Source organism: Danio rerio, chromosome 20 (assembly GCF_052040795.2).
Source record: "Danio rerio strain M-AB ecotype USA chromosome 20, GRCz13ab, whole genome shotgun sequence".
Lineage (NCBI taxonomy): Eukaryota > Metazoa > Chordata > Actinopteri > Cypriniformes > Danionidae > Danio > Danio rerio.
Genome location: NC_141040.1, coordinates 27,246,714 through 27,264,017, shown reverse-complemented (window position 1 = coordinate 27,264,017; position 17,304 = coordinate 27,246,714). Strand labels below are relative to the sequence as shown.

Below are 17,304 nucleotides of genomic sequence, written 5' to 3'. Positions count from 1 at the left end.
CGAACCAATCAGTGCGCTCTATTGTGAACCAGATGCAACTTAGTTACTATTTAGGATATAGCTTTGAAGACTCATTTTACCTGTTACAGTGTTCAGAGAGACGCCACGTTGTGTTGCCAACCATATGATTTTGTTACTAAGTTTACAGTAATATCACCACAATATATGGACTGAAAATCCCCCACTTTCACACAGCTCTCAGAGCTTCTGTAAATGCTGCTCTACGAATCACTGTCTATCTCCCCTGTGTTTGTGCTGCTGGTGTAAAAAATCAGATGTAGTGCGCGTAATAAAACTCTCCTTTTCATGCAAACCCTTCCCTCTTTCCACACTCGACACTCCCACCCAAACAAAGCTGGACTCACCCTCTTTCCTGACTTTTTTCAAACTAGAGGTGTGAAAACACCTCTAGGGTTCATGGCCCTTTAAGATGACTTAAATGAACTGTGCAGAATATTCCCAGATTGTTTATAGACTTTTCGTTTGTAGAACTGATGAAGATTCTTAAGTCGGAATAATTAAAGTAACAAGGACTTTTCAAGGACATTCCAGTTCCAATACCCTCAACTTCACATACTTGATGTGTTACATTTCAAATGAGAGCAAGATTACATTGTGCTCTTTTGTAAGATAAATTGTGTCAAACAACTATTTGACTCATGTGACAGATCTAATATTCTATTTGTTGTATTTCTGTTTTGCATAAAACTGAAGAATACACATTACATCCTATACTGTATTCTCAAATGATCTGATCTTAACTTTAGCATGGATTTCATTAAAAAGAGCTTATAGGCTTATGTAACAAGAAATATTAAGATGTATAAATGTGCTATCATTTTTTTCTTGGCTCATAAGTTTCTATTATCTGAACAAACCAAACCCAATTGAAACAAAAGCAATTCAATGTTTCATTGAATAAAATATTAAGGCAACAGTTTATCAGATGTTTAATAAAGAAAAGCAATAAAAAACACATAAATACCATTTCCTCCCCAATTCACAAATTTTTTCAAACATTTCTCAAAATTTCTTCTTTTGAGCTAAACAAATAAAAATCTCAAACAGTCTTGGAACAAGTGGACGGATATGAATTTTAGGAGAACTATCAGGTGAAATTGAGGTAAAAATAACTTCAAGATGGTTTGAAGTCTGAACGAAAAGAAAATTCTGATTGCCCCCACCACTCCTATTGTGATGAAAGAAACACACATCCCTGTCATGTAATGTGATTGACAGGTTATATTCAGTCATAAATAAACAAAAACAAAGCAATACTCCATAGAAAATTGTGATTTTAATAGTGACTTTAAAAATATTAAATTTGGTTGTTAATTAATGCGGCTTATAAATGTCAGATTATAAACTCACCTGTTCTGCTGCTTCTCTCTTGCTGTTGTAAGTATCCAGATGCTCTTGTAACTCCAACACACTGAATTTTAGTGTCTCCAAGAGTCCACAAGAGACCAACTACAAGAAAAAGAGTGATATATATCATATGACCATAATTTGGCATTAATATAAAAGCTCTACACAAGCCAAAGTAACCTAAATAAAGCATCAATAAACGGTAGAGTCTTTCAGCATTTTCATGTATGTACTGAGGTGTAATGGCAGAGGAAGTGTACAAGAATGGTAAACTCACAGTTTCAGCATCTAGTAGGACTGTAGGGCACTGGGAGCAGGAGGTCATGACCTCTAGAGAACTCAGGAACTGGTTTCCCATTCGTTGCAGACCCTCCCCAAGGAAGCGGACTGAGGAATGGGTAATCGAGTCAAATTTCCTCTGAATGTGCTGAAGAGACGGAAGAGAATCCACAAATCACTCAGATTACAAGCATTTATGAAAACAGATATCACTTCTTTAAAAATTACATTGTGTATTTAGGACACAAAATGCTAAAAATGTGTAAACTAGGGTTGCACTGATACACAAAGTGAAATATTTAGCTATTTTGAATTTTGAAGTTAGTTGGCCCATTAAAATGAATGGGTTTCATAGAGCATCTCTTTCTGCCTCCAGTGTGAAAGCCACGCAGAGCAGCCTTTTTCAGCTTGAAAAGTTGGTGCATCCCTTGTGCAATTTTGTTTATTTTAATAATTTTACATTTAAGGTTTGCTAGAATAGATTTGTGACAGTCGTCGTTAGTATTTCATTTGCTAGTATTATATGGGTGATTTGTGATTGGTTCACAACTGGCACCTGATGGAAAGTTATTTAGAGTGCCTTGAATGGTGGTTAGGTCTCTCGTTCATTGTCATGCAGTCAGAGCATGCAGGTGTTTCTGTGTCATGAGGGCTTGCTGCTGTTTGCTTGCAGACAGTGCAGTTGCTTGTTTAAAGCCCGGTTGCTGTGAAAATGCATGCTGGTTGTTCTCATTCTGAAAAAGTGGCAGTGTTCCTTAGAGTTAGGCACAATATGAAAAGTGCAAGTGTACAAGACGAAAGTTTTCGATTTGGACATAGAAGCAGAAACATTTTTGAATGGGGGTGTTTTTTGGTGGAGGTTTTTTTTATTTGATGATGTGTGTTGAACGTATCAGGTGTTTGGGTGTTTTCTTTTTGGTTGAATCACTGGTGTGAGTGGATTTAGTTTGAAGCAGTTTTCTGGGCTTAGTATTATCAACGGATGATCGGGTAAGCAAAGTTTTTCTTCTTTAAATTGAGTGATGCTATGTAGAGTATTGTATTCAAAGATTTATCGTTTGTATGCTAATTTGGTAATATACGTTTAAAAAATCTATTTAGAACATGGTAGAAGAGACGTTTCAGAGTGCATTGAATACACGTTTCAGCATGAACAAGTGGAAAATCTACTTTAACGACCACAAGCTGGACAGACATTTAGTTTGGTTTTGTATATTCTGAAGTGATTTATCTGATTTATATGTTTATGGAAGTTTATTTTATATTTATCACCTGTTGATTGTATAGTGAAGGGTATTAATAGGTATTGTGCCTGGGTCTGGAAATTTAAGTTTGTTTGGTTTATGAGTTTCTCCTTTAATAATATATTTATTTGAGCGATTGAACATTTGATTCTGGTTTAATTAATTTAAATCATACATTTGTTGAAACTTAAATTTTTATTTTATTTAATGTAATTATCTAAGTAACTGTAGTGGGGTTTTCTACCCCTGGTGCCCAACCTATTTTATAAGCCAAATACTACTCTAGATTTACCATTACAACAATATATTTTACTGTACATTACTGCAGCCTGAAATTCAAGGATTTATTTAATGTCTGCCAAATCAAAAATAATTGTAATTCTATCCATCCATCCATGTTCTCATATTTAAATTTAAGGTTACGCAATTTAAGGCAATCTGTTCAGGGAAATGGTTAAAATGTTAAAAAGCAAAGTATCAGTGCAAATACGCAATAAAATTCTTGAAAATTTTTCATTATAAAAGTTATTTTGCCGAATATTTTTATGAAAACCATGATACCTTTACAGCAGAATTCTCTGGTCCATAAACAAATTATAGTCAGATAAATAGACAAAACATAAAAAGGAAGACAAATTATCTATATATATTAAGAAATATAAAACGTTCGAAACATTATAAAATTACATACAGCAGCATATGCTTAACTAATCTTTGCTATACAAAAATGTTACATCAAAAAAATACAAACACCAGATTTTTGAATGGTAGTACATCCCCCAAATACCGTACATCAATATTTATGTAATTCGCAACTCAGAAGCACTCTTATTTGTACCTGGAAGAGTCGGGAGAACACATGGAAGGTATACACAGCAGAAGACCCATCCGAGTCTGACAGCATCTGGTTGACATGGCAGCGCCAGGCGTCCTCCTCATCATCGTAGGCTACAGGCTGGAATGCTGCCAAAATAGCAGAGAGAAAGGGCGACGGAGGTGGCGAGGCCTGAAGTTCAGGAAACCCGTCAGCGTCACCTTCGTCTTGACTGTAAACACAAACAGAGCAAGACTCATGCGACACAAAGCATGACATCATTCAGGAAGGAAAAACGTAAACAAAGACATGCTGTTCCTTCTCCCCAGCTCTCCCTCCTCTCTCTCACTGCAGATGCCCCGCGCTGCAGTGTTGTTACACTCCAAATCTACTGCAGAGGCATCAAAACACAAGATAAACAACACTTACAGGCCTGTCGGGCCGAAGAGCTTGATGAAGCAGACCGAGTAGAAGAATCTGAGTCCAGGCGGGGAGGACATGGCCTTCATCTTCATCCTCACTAACAGCTTTTCTCCTTCCCCTCAATGTCTTCCTGCTCTGACGCTCGTTTTTTAATCGCTGTTCTCTCTCTGAGCTCTTCACCTCACGTGTTAGCCTAAATTCTCCTGCTGCGTTTGTGACGCTCTGTGTTTTTTTCCCTCTTTCTCCCTCCCCCGCTCACTGCTGCGCCGCACAAGAGCGTTTTCCACACGCGCGGATGCTGTTAAATAGATCTGCAGAAAGTTGCCAGGAAGAGCAAGGAAAGGGCCTCGTCGTGCCGTGTATGCGCTAAAATCTAATTAGAGCCCTCTGTTGAATCACAAGACTATAATTTTTATTAATCGATCATGGACGAGACGGACACATCAGGGGTTGATCTACAGCACTGCAGAGAAAGTATGTGTGAGAGTGCACATGTGGAAGAACGAATGAAGTGAGTTAGTGGAGGCACTTTCTGATGCACTTAGAGGCGTATAGTGGCTGACCTTGAAAAAAATGATGAGATCACTATTCAAGGCTTTAATAAAATGCATCCTTATTCATTGAGAACTGAAGCAACACAATGAATGGCATTAAATGGTAGAGAACTACTGAGCAAAATATAGACTGCTGATATACTGATGTTTTCATCCACTCTGTGTGATTTTGAGTCTTAATTTGGCCATTACGTTTTCTGTGTTTCAGCTAGCAGAATGATTTTTGGTGATAAATCTTATTTTGACACATATTTTGAGAAAATGCTTTGAATTAAAAATAAACTCAACAATACTCTCTGGGCAAATTTACTAGCCTTTTGTTATGTTAGGGATGAAAACATCTGAATTAAACTGATGTAACAATGCATCAGATTAATACTTTTTCAATTTTTAAATAACCTCAGTCCAAATTAAAACTGCTCAATTGTTTAGTAAACTGTAGGATTTTAACTCTTTAACTGTAAAATTCATAAATGATGTCTGTGACTTGGTGAAAAACCCACCCAAAATGACCTACTTTCAATATAAAAGTAACTGTGGACTGGATTTTTTTAACCTTTTATCGAAGTCCTGGACATGTGAAACGACATTGCCTTTGATGCATTGTTTTTGATTGATTTTTCTTTTTTCTCCCTAAAATACTGTTGGTGGCTATTTTGCCTCATTGACTTCCATTATAATCACATTTTTTGATTACAAAACCATGACTCCATATATTGATGCATTTTTGATTGTTGGTAGTTTTCCCTGTTGGGAAGAGATCAGATTTGTATTTTTTACTGTTGATCATCAGTTGGCATTAGTTTAGCTTAGTTTCTGGATTTTATAAGGAGTGTAACAGCAAATTAAAGTGTGTGTATGTGTGTCTGAGTGTGATGTGTCTGAGAAAATCAAAATATGCATCTCACCTCTCAGAGCTACATGGAGTTAAAAAAAAATAAACACTGTATTTATGTACCATCAAATGTGCTTATAATGGAAGTCAATGGGACAAAAACAGCCACCAACTGTAAATTGGGGAGAATAAAATGAAAATCAACAATGCAAAGTCAATGTTGTTACTAATCAGTCACATGCCCAAGACTGTGATAAAAGGTTGAAAAAATCCAGTCCATAATTACTTTTTATATTGAAAATACGTCATTTTGTGAGTTTTTTTCACCAATTTAGTGACATCATTCGTAAACTTGGCAGTAAAAAAGAGATTTGTTCAGGACTGAGGTTGATTAACAGATATATGTAAAAAAAATTAAAAAAGAAAAATGTATCTGATGCATTTAACAGCAGTTTAATTCAGTGGATGTTTTCATCCCTAACATTACAAAGGCTAGTAAATTTGAACAGTGCACAAGTTTAAGGTCTCAGACAAACTGATGAAAAGTTGACTGTAATAAACAACTGTAAAAATGGTCCAAAATGTTTTTTTAAAAGAAACAACTGCAAAAGATTTTAATATTGCTTGCAGTGAATAATATGTTTCCTCTAGGATTTTTTCCAGCTGTGGTGGCAGGCCTTTTTTTACACAGATCTACCAACTACCTGTAGCGTTATTTCAAAGACAAATGTTGTGAGCGCAGTATTAGAAGTCAAGATCGCATTTATGTAATAGCCCACAGCATGGGGAGCTTTTTGCTTGGCCGCCGATTTCCTTTGCTCATGCACAAAACTTCTTGCACGCCCCCTCAAATATGAGCCGCTTCAAGAGCGTGCAGATCTTCTTGTGCGCTCTCAAATAAACGCTGCTAAAGTGCGATTTAGTGCATTTATTAGATTTCCTAGGAATATTTATGAATGTGTCTAATAGACATACTGAGCGATATTAATGCGTCCTGAAGTAAAGTGAAACGGGTATACGTCCTGTTTGCTGGCCTCACGCATCATGCACCTGTAAGTCAGTCAGCTCTTAACCTTAAAGGGTTAAACAAATGACGCACAGCACTACTGCGGTTAAAGAAAAGTTCGCTTTGTTATAATTCACTTACCTTTTAATACGTTTGGGTGCAATTATTACCCACTATTAAAAAAAGAAAATGTTTTGAATGAGAAGCTGTAATGTAGCCGTGGCAGGATGAATTCTTGCTCGGCGTCCCGCCATGGAAGAATGAATAGCGGAAACCATGAACATTATGCTGATAGTTTCTGTATATGTGTAACCATTTGAATGTTGAGGTTTTTTATTTTTTTAATGAAAGAAACTAATATATTTACATTTTCTCCAAAGTTAAGTTAAACAAAAATTAAGACAATGCTAATGTTACGAATTATATCTATTATAAAAAAGCATTGTTCTAGTACTTTCTATTTATTACATGCAATAGGGTCTTGACATTACCGAACTCCTCGAGATGCCATTACTGAAGTAAATTGAATAGTAAAACGTTTACATTTTTGTATTTAAATAAAAAACCAAATCGTTATTTTTAACTATCTCACTCAAAAGTATTGCTTTAATTGTATTTTTGATCTAATAATCGCAGTTTTGATTAACATAAGAAATGTAATTTATTTTAAATCTCATATATAAACCTTGAAATTACATTTTAAAACATCTGCCTGAGAACAAAGTCTTTATGATACTGAACCCCTTACGGATGTAGAAAGCTGTTATAAGTTTACAACTATGTCAATAAGCACTTATTAGGAACAAATGAAAGTTTTTTTTTAAAGTACTAACTAGAGTATCTAACATTAAAGAGGATCAAAAGTTGGACACCAAAGTTGTCCCAAAACAAAAATGGTTATTTGTTTAGGTTTTAGGAAGTCTGTAATGATAATGATCAACTTCAAATGCAGACTACTATACATGATTTCAAATTTTTATGATTACCTATGGATGTTATTTTTCATGCGAGAAAACAAGTGAGTGTTCAGATCAACTTTTTAGGTTTCATTTTGGTTTGGATGCTGCCTTTAAAGGGAGCTATCTTTGTAGGCAGCATACAACAACAAAGTTTTTTAAACAGAACCGATCATTGAGTCAAATATTCACCCTATGAATTACCGCAACAGAAATCATAGACCAACCTGGAAAGTCCATAAAAATCTGCCTCTTCTTCCTCGCACCGATCGTCCAGCTCTTTCAAAGCCAGTGTCACGTCATCCTCACAGACTGAATCAGGGGCCGAGTTCAAAACTAGTGGCAGGACGGTCTCCTCCTCACACATGGAGTCTAACGTGGTGTCTATGACGGAGGGTGTAATCCCTGGTTCGTCATCAAAGAGGGACCCAGGCGGGCTGTCCATGGCCGGTGGAGGCGGTGGGGCTGGATCCAGGTCGTCTGTGGGGTCCTGGGAGTCATGTAAGTCACAGAGCTCGGGGGGGTCTGAGGGCAGAGGGGGGGCACTGCCAAACCCCGTATCCTCACTGACACTGCTGCTTAATTCATCCCCAGCTGTTACACTGGCATCCTGCGAACAGACATAATAAAGAAACAAAAAAATGACACAAATAGAGCAAAATGTATTTTTGGTCAAGCTCTTTTGAATGCTCATTTCAATTAGAGATGCATGATATTAGAACCATATTATTAATATCAATTTGGAAATCTGATATGATGCATTAGACAAGTAAAATTGATGCAAAATACACAAAGAAGATACATGATAAGGTTGTTCTGAATCTTTGACCAAAAGGAGACTCTTGGATTATGTGATCCTAGGAAAACGCTCTTTTAATTAGCTGTTATTTTTTTTTTAATCATTTGTTTATTAAATGATACTAAGATCTTTTTAGATAGAATGAACTTTACATATTAGATATTCCGACTCTGATTGGCTGTTGATATTTTCCTCTCATCTCGACACCCACCATAAGTATTTATTTTCAGCTCTGGGTTTGATAGTAAGGCCCCATCTGATCCGGTCATATTTAGATAAACAAATGCATAACATAAATGTAATTATGAAAGTCTGCAATACAAGTATAGCATATACTATTATCGCGATAACGATACTTTTGCAACATATTGTTCAGCCCTACTGTCAATCAACTTAATTTCTGCTGTTAACACGTTTTCATTACAATATTGTCCCCAAGTTACCTGCACTGGAACCTGGTGGTGCCGTGTTGGAATCATCAAAATTTTAGTAGTAAATAGGAAACGAATCCTTATTTAGCTCTCTGCAACTCTCACATGGTCGCTTACTGTAGCTAAGCAGGGCTGCGCCGGGTCAGTAATTGAATGAGAGACCACATAAGAAAGCTAGGTTGCTGCCGGAAATGGTGGAAATGGCTGCCGGAAAAGCCAACAAGGGGCACTCAACCTACGGACTGTGTGAGTCCTAACACCCCAGTATAGTGAAGGGGACTCTATATGCTGCTTAGTGAGTCTTTCAGAGGAGATGGTAAACCGAGATCCTGACTCTCTGTGGTTGTTATAAATCCCAGGTGTCCTTTGAAAAAAAGTAGGGGTTTACCCCGGCATCCTGGCCAAATTTGCCTACTGGCCTCTGTCCATCATGGCCTCCTAATCATCCCTATTTCATATTGAAATCTCCTCTTCCTCTCCACCAATCAGCTGGTGTGTGGGCTGGGGCAATATGGCTGCCGTCGCGTTATCCAGGTGGATGCTGCACACTGGTGGTGGATGAGGAGATCCCCCCCATTGTGTAAATCACTTTGTGTAATAGAAAAAGCACTATATAAATGTAAGGAAATATTATTATTATTAATTATTATTATCATTATTAAGCAGTAAAATCACAAGTCTGATTTGATACATTTTGAAATAAAACAATGACCCTCGCAAATGAACATTTTTCTATAGAACACAAACAAAAAATAGGCTTAAAGTATGGTTATCAGCACTAGCTATTGGTCAAAATGAAAGAATTTCAACTCATCGGATAAATGCAAAAATCCAATATCATGCATCACTAACACTAACTCACTATCAAGCATTTTTCAAGCAATAAGCACCAAGCAGACCCACTGCCATACAAGTACACCGTATATGTACAGAACTTGGCTGCAGAAACAGAAATTTACTTGAGTTCAAACTTGGGCAGCGTGAACATTACACTTAGAGTGTACATCACCAAGGGACTCTTAAGCATTGCCACTCACAAAATGGCTTTGCGACACAAATTGAGCGCTTCAATTAGGAAAGGGGAGGGGGATCAATAATGTTATGGGGCTAATCTTTCACCATTGAGTTACGATGCAAATGTGACCAGCGGAGGAATAAAACTGTGACATCAGAGGATCTATATTAAATGGCCCACTGTATCTCCATTCATAAATCACACCAAGCACCGAGCTAAATAGCAGCTGACTATAAAATCAATCAAACACCTTTACCCTGAGCCTCATAACATGTGGAACAATCAGGACTGCATGAATACTTACAGAAGTCTTAAATTTAAATGCAATTTACAATGTAGTGAATGATTATTTATGATATTTACTTAATTACAAAAGGTGTATGAAAGTAGCTATGCTTTGATTGTAGTAAAAGTATAGTAACCACGTTTTTGCCATTTAGAGTTAGATTACCATTTGTATTCCCACTGTTTGCAACAAATACTATGGTTATTGTAGCAAAACCATGGAAAAAACTTTAATTGGTTCATTTGTTTGTTTGTTGTTGTGGTAAAAACAATAATTAAATTTAATTAATATAACTAGCGAATGGATTTTTACATTTTTTTGGAAGATTATATAGACATATACAGACTTATACAAACATGTATGTGTTAAGCCGCAGTCAGACTGCACATTTCGCCCCATAGACTTTCATTCATACGTACGCGAATGCAGCAGAAAAAAAAACGCAAGCTCATGCAAGAAGTTGCGCTATTTGCTGCGTTTGAAAAATTTAAGCTTGGTAAACTCTGATCTGCAAAATGGCATCATGTGATTGCTTAAGACCACTAGAAGATCAAAACATGACCTCTCTGTAAAGAAATGTAAAATATGGACCAATCACTCGCTTTTATCAACATCTAATCATATTGTTTTTTCCCTTTTCGAAACATCGTATGACAGAAATTCGCAAGCACAAACTCTAGTGTGTACATGGCTTTATAAAGTGTGGACAATGGCTGATAAAAACCCAAATTTAATTCGCTCAAATGTCAACTTAATAAATGTGCAGTTTAGTGAATAAACATGCAGCAAAAACATTACTTCTAATATGACTAAATTAATAAATATTTTGAAAATTAATCGACAAACATTTGTAATTTTGCCTACTTCAAACGGAAGAGTAAAATCTATAACTCATCTTCATATTTTGTTTAATTTGTTTAATATTTTTGCCTAATTATTTTTATTAAATGTGCATCCGTTCAACCATTGTGCAAACGGGAACAAAGTCACATGATGTCCAGATCTCTGATGGACGATTTGTCATCAAGACAAATTCCAGCACACGGCATGACTGATGGTAAAGCCTCCATGGGAACAAAATGCTCCATCTCAGACTCATGTTTTATTCAAAACTATTTAAAGAAGACAAGCAAGCAAAAAAAAAAAAAAAAAAAAAAGAAACAACCTAATTGAACGAACTTGAGATTCTTTTTCCTCCTCCTCCTCCTATTTATGAGTGCAATGCATTAACAGAAGAAGGAAGGGTGGCGTGGAGCCAGTATTACAGAAAGCTTTTAGGCGTTCTTGGCTGTGGTGGCCAAGCAGATGAGTAAGACCATCAGTGGTTTTATCTGGACTCATTAAGCTAAGAGCTGGAGAATGACAGACCAGATGCCCTTGAACTGATATTGAGGTATGACTGAACTCAGCTGCTCTTGGCTGGACAGAGTAAGTACTGATCAAAAGTTGTTCATTCATTAACATCAACCAGAGGAGTTTTCTGCTATGAAATGGGACATACACAGCTTCATGTTAACTGAAAAATCAGCTCAACGGGGATGGTTTTATGCATGAAGGCTGACCTATTAAAAGTGTCAAAGAAATATCACGTTCAACACAGGTTTGTGTTTGCCATTTAAACATCAATAGGTTTCAGCAGTTAGTTGAGTGTTAGTAACATTGGTAGATAAAGCCTGTAAGCAGTCTTTAATGTTCTCTCAGTCAGGCTGTGCATCTGTTTTTATTTGCTTCGAACTGGACGCTCTTCAATTCATAGGTTTGTTCACTCACACATCCAAAAAACATCATCATCACTTTCACTCTTTTGACTTTAGAAAAGGCTTGACTCTGAAACACAAAACTGACATCTTTATATTTCTATTTCCATTCAGTGAGTGGTCAGGAGCTGTCAAGCTTCAAAACCAAACTAAAAAAGCTCTAAAACGTATATTCAAAGCACTCAAGCAATATATTTAGAAGTCTTTGTGTTTCAAGCAAATCCAAATTTTGTAAAAAAAAAAAAAAAAAAAAAAAAAAAAAAAAAATGAATAAAATAAATAAATAAATAAATAAATAATAAAATAAACAAAAAAGAATAATAAAAAAAGAAATGACCAACATGAAAGTTAATAAAAAAGTCCTAAAATTAATATGTGAAAGTAACAGAAATACATTTGAGGCACCACAATTAAAAACAATAACAAAAATTTAACTAAAACAATAATTTAAAAAAAGTACTTCACAAAAACCACAAAAGATTGTTAGAATTAAACAGAAGCCTTAAGATACAAATAAGCTAATTACAAATTTTTCTAAATGCTATGATTAACGGTGCAGTAGGTGACTGTCTTTAAAAACATTTCTTTGTTGTGCTGGTTGAAAGTCTCTTCACAGTCCTATGGTAATAATTAAAGTAAATGATCTAAATGTGTTTATATGTATTTTTATATATTGGGTATAAGACTAAATAATGTTCGTTCAATTAAAATTTGTCAGGCCGACAATTCTCATAATTCTGATAAGTAGCCCAAACTGTCTGTCAGCAATTATAGATTTGTACATCTGCACACTTCTGTTCACGCAGATCAGCCAATGCGAGCCGCGATCACGTGGACAAGAGTGACAGCAGTAAAAACAAATGCTGAATCAATATTAAAGTTACTTTTGCACGTCGGAGGAAGGATGACACCATGGGTGAAGTGTTTCTTTTAGACAGGTGATGCTCTATTTTTGAAGTATTTTAGTCATGCAAAGCTGATGTAGATTGTGTTGTGTTATGAATGGGGTATATGCACAGAAGTGTTGTTCAGCCACTGAAATCCTCTGGAGATCGCTTGATGTGACTATTTTCAATTTGATAAGGTTCCTTTTACGGCAACGATAATGTCGATTTTTATTTAGTTGAACAACAAAACAGAAGTAAATCGCTATATTCTGCCTACTCTTCTTTACTGAGGTGAAGTTGGTTTTATATTCACAATGGGTTATTTATGAAAAATTACAGCCTGTGATGCAGTCCCTATCCGCTTGTTAAATGGTGACGTGTTGGAGACGTATGTAATACTGTATCCGGGTCCAAGCCGCCACTCAATTGAGTGGAGAAATCATTCGTTTATGATCACGTTTTATTCCTATCACACATTAAAGTTAATTTTATATAAAGTCATAGTGTACACAACAATCTCTGGCCTTGCTGCATAACAAATACCAAAATTTTCAAGTGGTGCTCGCTGCAGAGCCATTTGAGGAGAGGTGAGCTCCAGAGAGGGGGAGCTTAAGCTTGAGCTCCACCTTTTTTGCACTTCTTCTACGAGTGATGTCACTGGGGGTAGGGTTAGGGGTGGGGTTGGTGTACGCATTAAAACAGCTTACAGGAGGAAGAGCGACAGCTCATGCTCCCCCTCTCTGGAGCTCACCTCTCCTCAAATGGCTCTGCAGCGAGCACCCTCTCAAAATTTTAACAATTTATAAAAAAATTAATCACTTTCTGGCCATTGGATATTATGCATGGACATATATATTGCGACCGTGATTTTCGAAAGTATTAAATTGCTTTGCGTTAATTATCACCATTTCATGAGTCTCCCTATTCAGTTGAATAGAGCGCTTGGACCCGGAAGCCGCTTCGCGTGACGTCACACTTAACAAGCGGATATTGTTTACCAAGCTACTCTGAATTAGCATGCAAGTATGGCTTAGTAAAAAGTGTAATTCCTGCACGCCGCCAGCCAACCACTAAGTAGTCGCTTCAGGACAAATCGAAGGAGAGAGTGAGACCAGCGATCCTTGTATGCATGAAATAATGCACATTATGACAAATTATGTTTGCTACACAACTGAAAGCAAACTAATTATAATAGTTTTTCAATCTGAATTGTAGTATTGTAAAGTACTATAAAGTTTTCTAACTGGCAAATGACATGATCTAGGGGGTTGTCTACTTTCATCTTTAATTTGCGTGTTTGTGATTTCAAGAGGTGTGGCTTTGGACGGCAGGGGAGGAACTGTGCTTCAAAGATAATGTGCTAACGGATATCATTTAGGCAGATCACCTACTGCACCTTTAAATTAACAATAATAATAATAAAAAACTTAAAAAATTCAATCATCAAGATTTTTTTAAGAGTCAGTTTTAGAGCTTGACAGCATATGGACACTATGCTTCCATTTAATGAAAAAAAAAGATAAAAACCTAGCTTCATTTGTGTTTCAATGAAAAGATTTTGAGAGTGAGCAAATAATGACACCTAGGTGAATGACTCCTATAACAGGGCTTTAAAAACAATATCAACATACATCTATCGTCTCTGTTTAAGCTCATCTCAAGCTGTATTTTTAGACACTCTCCATGCTCTTGAAGATGCTATCTAGAGTAAGGCTGATGGCTGGAAAACAGACATTTAATAAACATTGCTAAAACCAGTCCATGAAAAATAGCCAGGGATGATGCAATACAAATGACCAAACTGAACAAAATGTGCACTCATGTTTGAGGTCTTTTAAAGAGATAGCTCACTTACTCATCCTCTACTTGTTCCACACCAGTTTGTTTGTATTATATTCTGTTGAACACTGAAGAAAATATATTAAAGAGTAATGGAAACGTGACTTCCATCATATTTGTGGATGTCAATGGCAGCCAGTTTCAAAAATTCTTCATAATATTTTCTTCAGTGTTCAACGGAATAAAAAACAACTGGAGGGTGAGTAAATGATCATTGTCATCCCTTGTAAAGCTCAGAGTGGTGGGGTATTTTTCACTAATACTCACGATGAGATCGCAGATCCGTGGAGAGCAGTGAGTGGTCTTCCTCAGAGCCTAAAGTGTGTTTTTCAACCTTTCTGGGACCGAATTTGAGGTAGTTCTAGCACAGCAGGCCTGAGGTGTATGTTTGTCCCTGATGAAAATCTCTCCCCCAATTACACATCAAGCAGGCAAGCAAGCCCCACCATGAAAGTAATCAATCATTATCCAATGTCCCATAAAGCAACACCCAGTGCAAGACAAAGACAACATGCGCCAGCAATTTGGCAGAGAAAACAAAGAGCCAAATATTTCAAATCGCAACACATTTTGGTAACACTTTAGCAGCATTAAAAGCTTGATATCGTTGAACGATAAGGGGAATTTGATAGGTAAGAAAACAGCACCAGGTAACATCACAAAAGAGCGAAATGCAAATTGGCTAAATAGCACCCGTGCACCATAATTTATTATTGAGACTCCTGATTGATCCCACCTCAGGCAACTGGCTGCTATTGCTGTCAGAGCGGGCGGTCTCGTGGGCGGGGCTATCTGGGCGGTGCAGCAGGGGGGTGGGCGTGGCCTCTTCTGTCAGGACACTACTGGAAGACTCTTGCGACTGCTGTAGGGAATCCATGTGATTGGATATGGCATCGTCGGTTGCAGAATCACTGTTCAGCTGTGTGGGAAGAAAAATAAATTCAATATTTTGCTTTAAAAAAAATAAATTGCTGCATCACTAAGTGTTATTCTGCTTGCGTGCTTAATAGATCTATGAAAAGTATTTCAAATATTTCATTTATCTTATGTCATGCGGCATGCCAAAAAAATTGTGTAAGGCTGGCAAGAACAATTACATTCTACTACTATTCAAACAGTGTAAAAATAAAATGTCAAAAAAAAAAAAATTCAGGAAAAGGAAGATGACATTCACTCAGCAGCATATTAGGATCTTTAGCTCTGCTTAGTAGCTCATCATGCCCCATAGCAAGCAAAAGGGTGAAAACATAGAAATCGAGGAGACGTTTGAAGAAAAAAAATAATAAGGTCTGCATCTGAACATTCATGCAGAAAAAGTTTTTAATTAAAAATGAGAAGGCCCACAAGCGAAATGGATTTATTTATCATATTGTGCTCTTTTCTGGGAATTTAAACCTGTTAAAATGTAGGGATGCAACGATAAGGATTTTTTGGCTGATTTCGATAACCGGTAACTCTTAAGATTTGGAAGCGGATAACCGATATACTATAGCCAATAAATACAAATATTTCAAAATGTTATATTTCTATATAGTGAACAACTGATTTTCTTTTATAAGCTTCAAGTATGAACTGATCTTATGAACTGAATAGCCTACTCAAAGCAAAAAAAAGCAATAATTTCATAACTGCCAGATGATTATACACACCTATGTTCATGATTAAACATAAATCAGCATGCCAAAAATAAATTATTTCCTTTTCTTCGCATAGCAAAATAACATGCAACTTGACTGTTGCATAAAATTAATAGAATAAATATAAAAATGGGATTTAATAAAAAAAACAAGTAAAATAAAAGTATTTTAAATAAAACATAAATAAAAGAACTAAGAACCAGCTCAAATGTTCTTAATTAAAACTTGTTAGCTACTAGCTACTTACTGAGACATTAACGCACAGCAATACCACACAAAGAAAAGACAGACTTTGAAGGAATAAACAGTCTGAGAAAAGCTCCATTTTAGTGCACTGGACAAATCTGAACTAGTTTGACCCACACATGTGTGAGGCAGGCAGTTCTGTACAACTACGTAACCTATCAGCTTAAAGATATCAACCTAATTTTGACTTCGGACCAATAACAATAACATTAAAAATAGCATTTATCGGCCAATAACAATATGGCTGCCGATATATCGTGCATCCCTATCAAAATGTGTTGAATTAAAGGCTGGAAATCAATACAATAGTTATTACTACAACATAATGTCAACATTAAGTTAAACATTATAATCACTTTGAATTTCTTAATTTCTCAATTCTCAATTTTTCAAAAGTGTGCATAAACATCAATCTTCATTTAAATCATCTTTTAAAACACAACCTACAAAGTTGTGTAAGGTGTTGATTTGTTTAGCCACAAACCTGCAATAAAAACAATCAATAAGTGTTCTTCTTGTTTTTAAGCTACAAGTATAATCAAATTGTGATTTGTAGGAATGACCAAGGTATCAAACTTGTCTTAATCATGCAGAATTGTGTTTGTGTGCAGATTCTGTGTGGGCCTTCCAGTTAGATCATGCATCAAGTATCTGAACAGTTACAGTACATCGTGAATGCGAAACAGCTTAACCCTTGCATTAAAGCTACTCTGAATAACTAATAGATCACTAAAAGAAAGAAAGAAATATGGTCCCCATCACCTTACTTACCCACAAAACAAATAAAAGAGAGAATTCAAAAAGGAATTAAAAGTCAGAGAGGGGCTCTGAAGTACTAAAAATCAATAGTTTGCTTGGCTGGGCGGCAGGGAGAGTGTCTTTAGACACTGAAAATGCGGGTTATGCAGAAAGCAAGCGTCTAACCCCG

The 17,304-nt window shown here is 36.3% G+C and overlaps 1 protein-coding gene across 51 annotated transcripts in view; it reads right to left on the bottom strand.

The window, feature by feature from the left end:
* Positions 1-17,304, bottom strand: part of fryl (furry homolog, like) — a 154,096-nt gene that overhangs the window by 14,507 nt on the left and 122,285 nt on the right. For 34 of the 51 annotated variants that reach the window (XM_087297178.1, XM_087297184.1, XM_087297181.1 and 31 more), the window contains 5 exon segments: positions 15,230-15,412; positions 7,707-8,089; positions 3,730-3,937; positions 1,646-1,795; positions 1,372-1,470 (listed from right to left, as the gene is read on the bottom strand). In XM_087297178.1, coding sequence (XP_087153304.1) covers positions 1,372-1,470; positions 1,646-1,795; positions 3,730-3,937; positions 7,707-8,089; positions 15,230-15,412 — 1,023 coding nt within the window. 51 annotated transcript variants of the gene reach the window in all.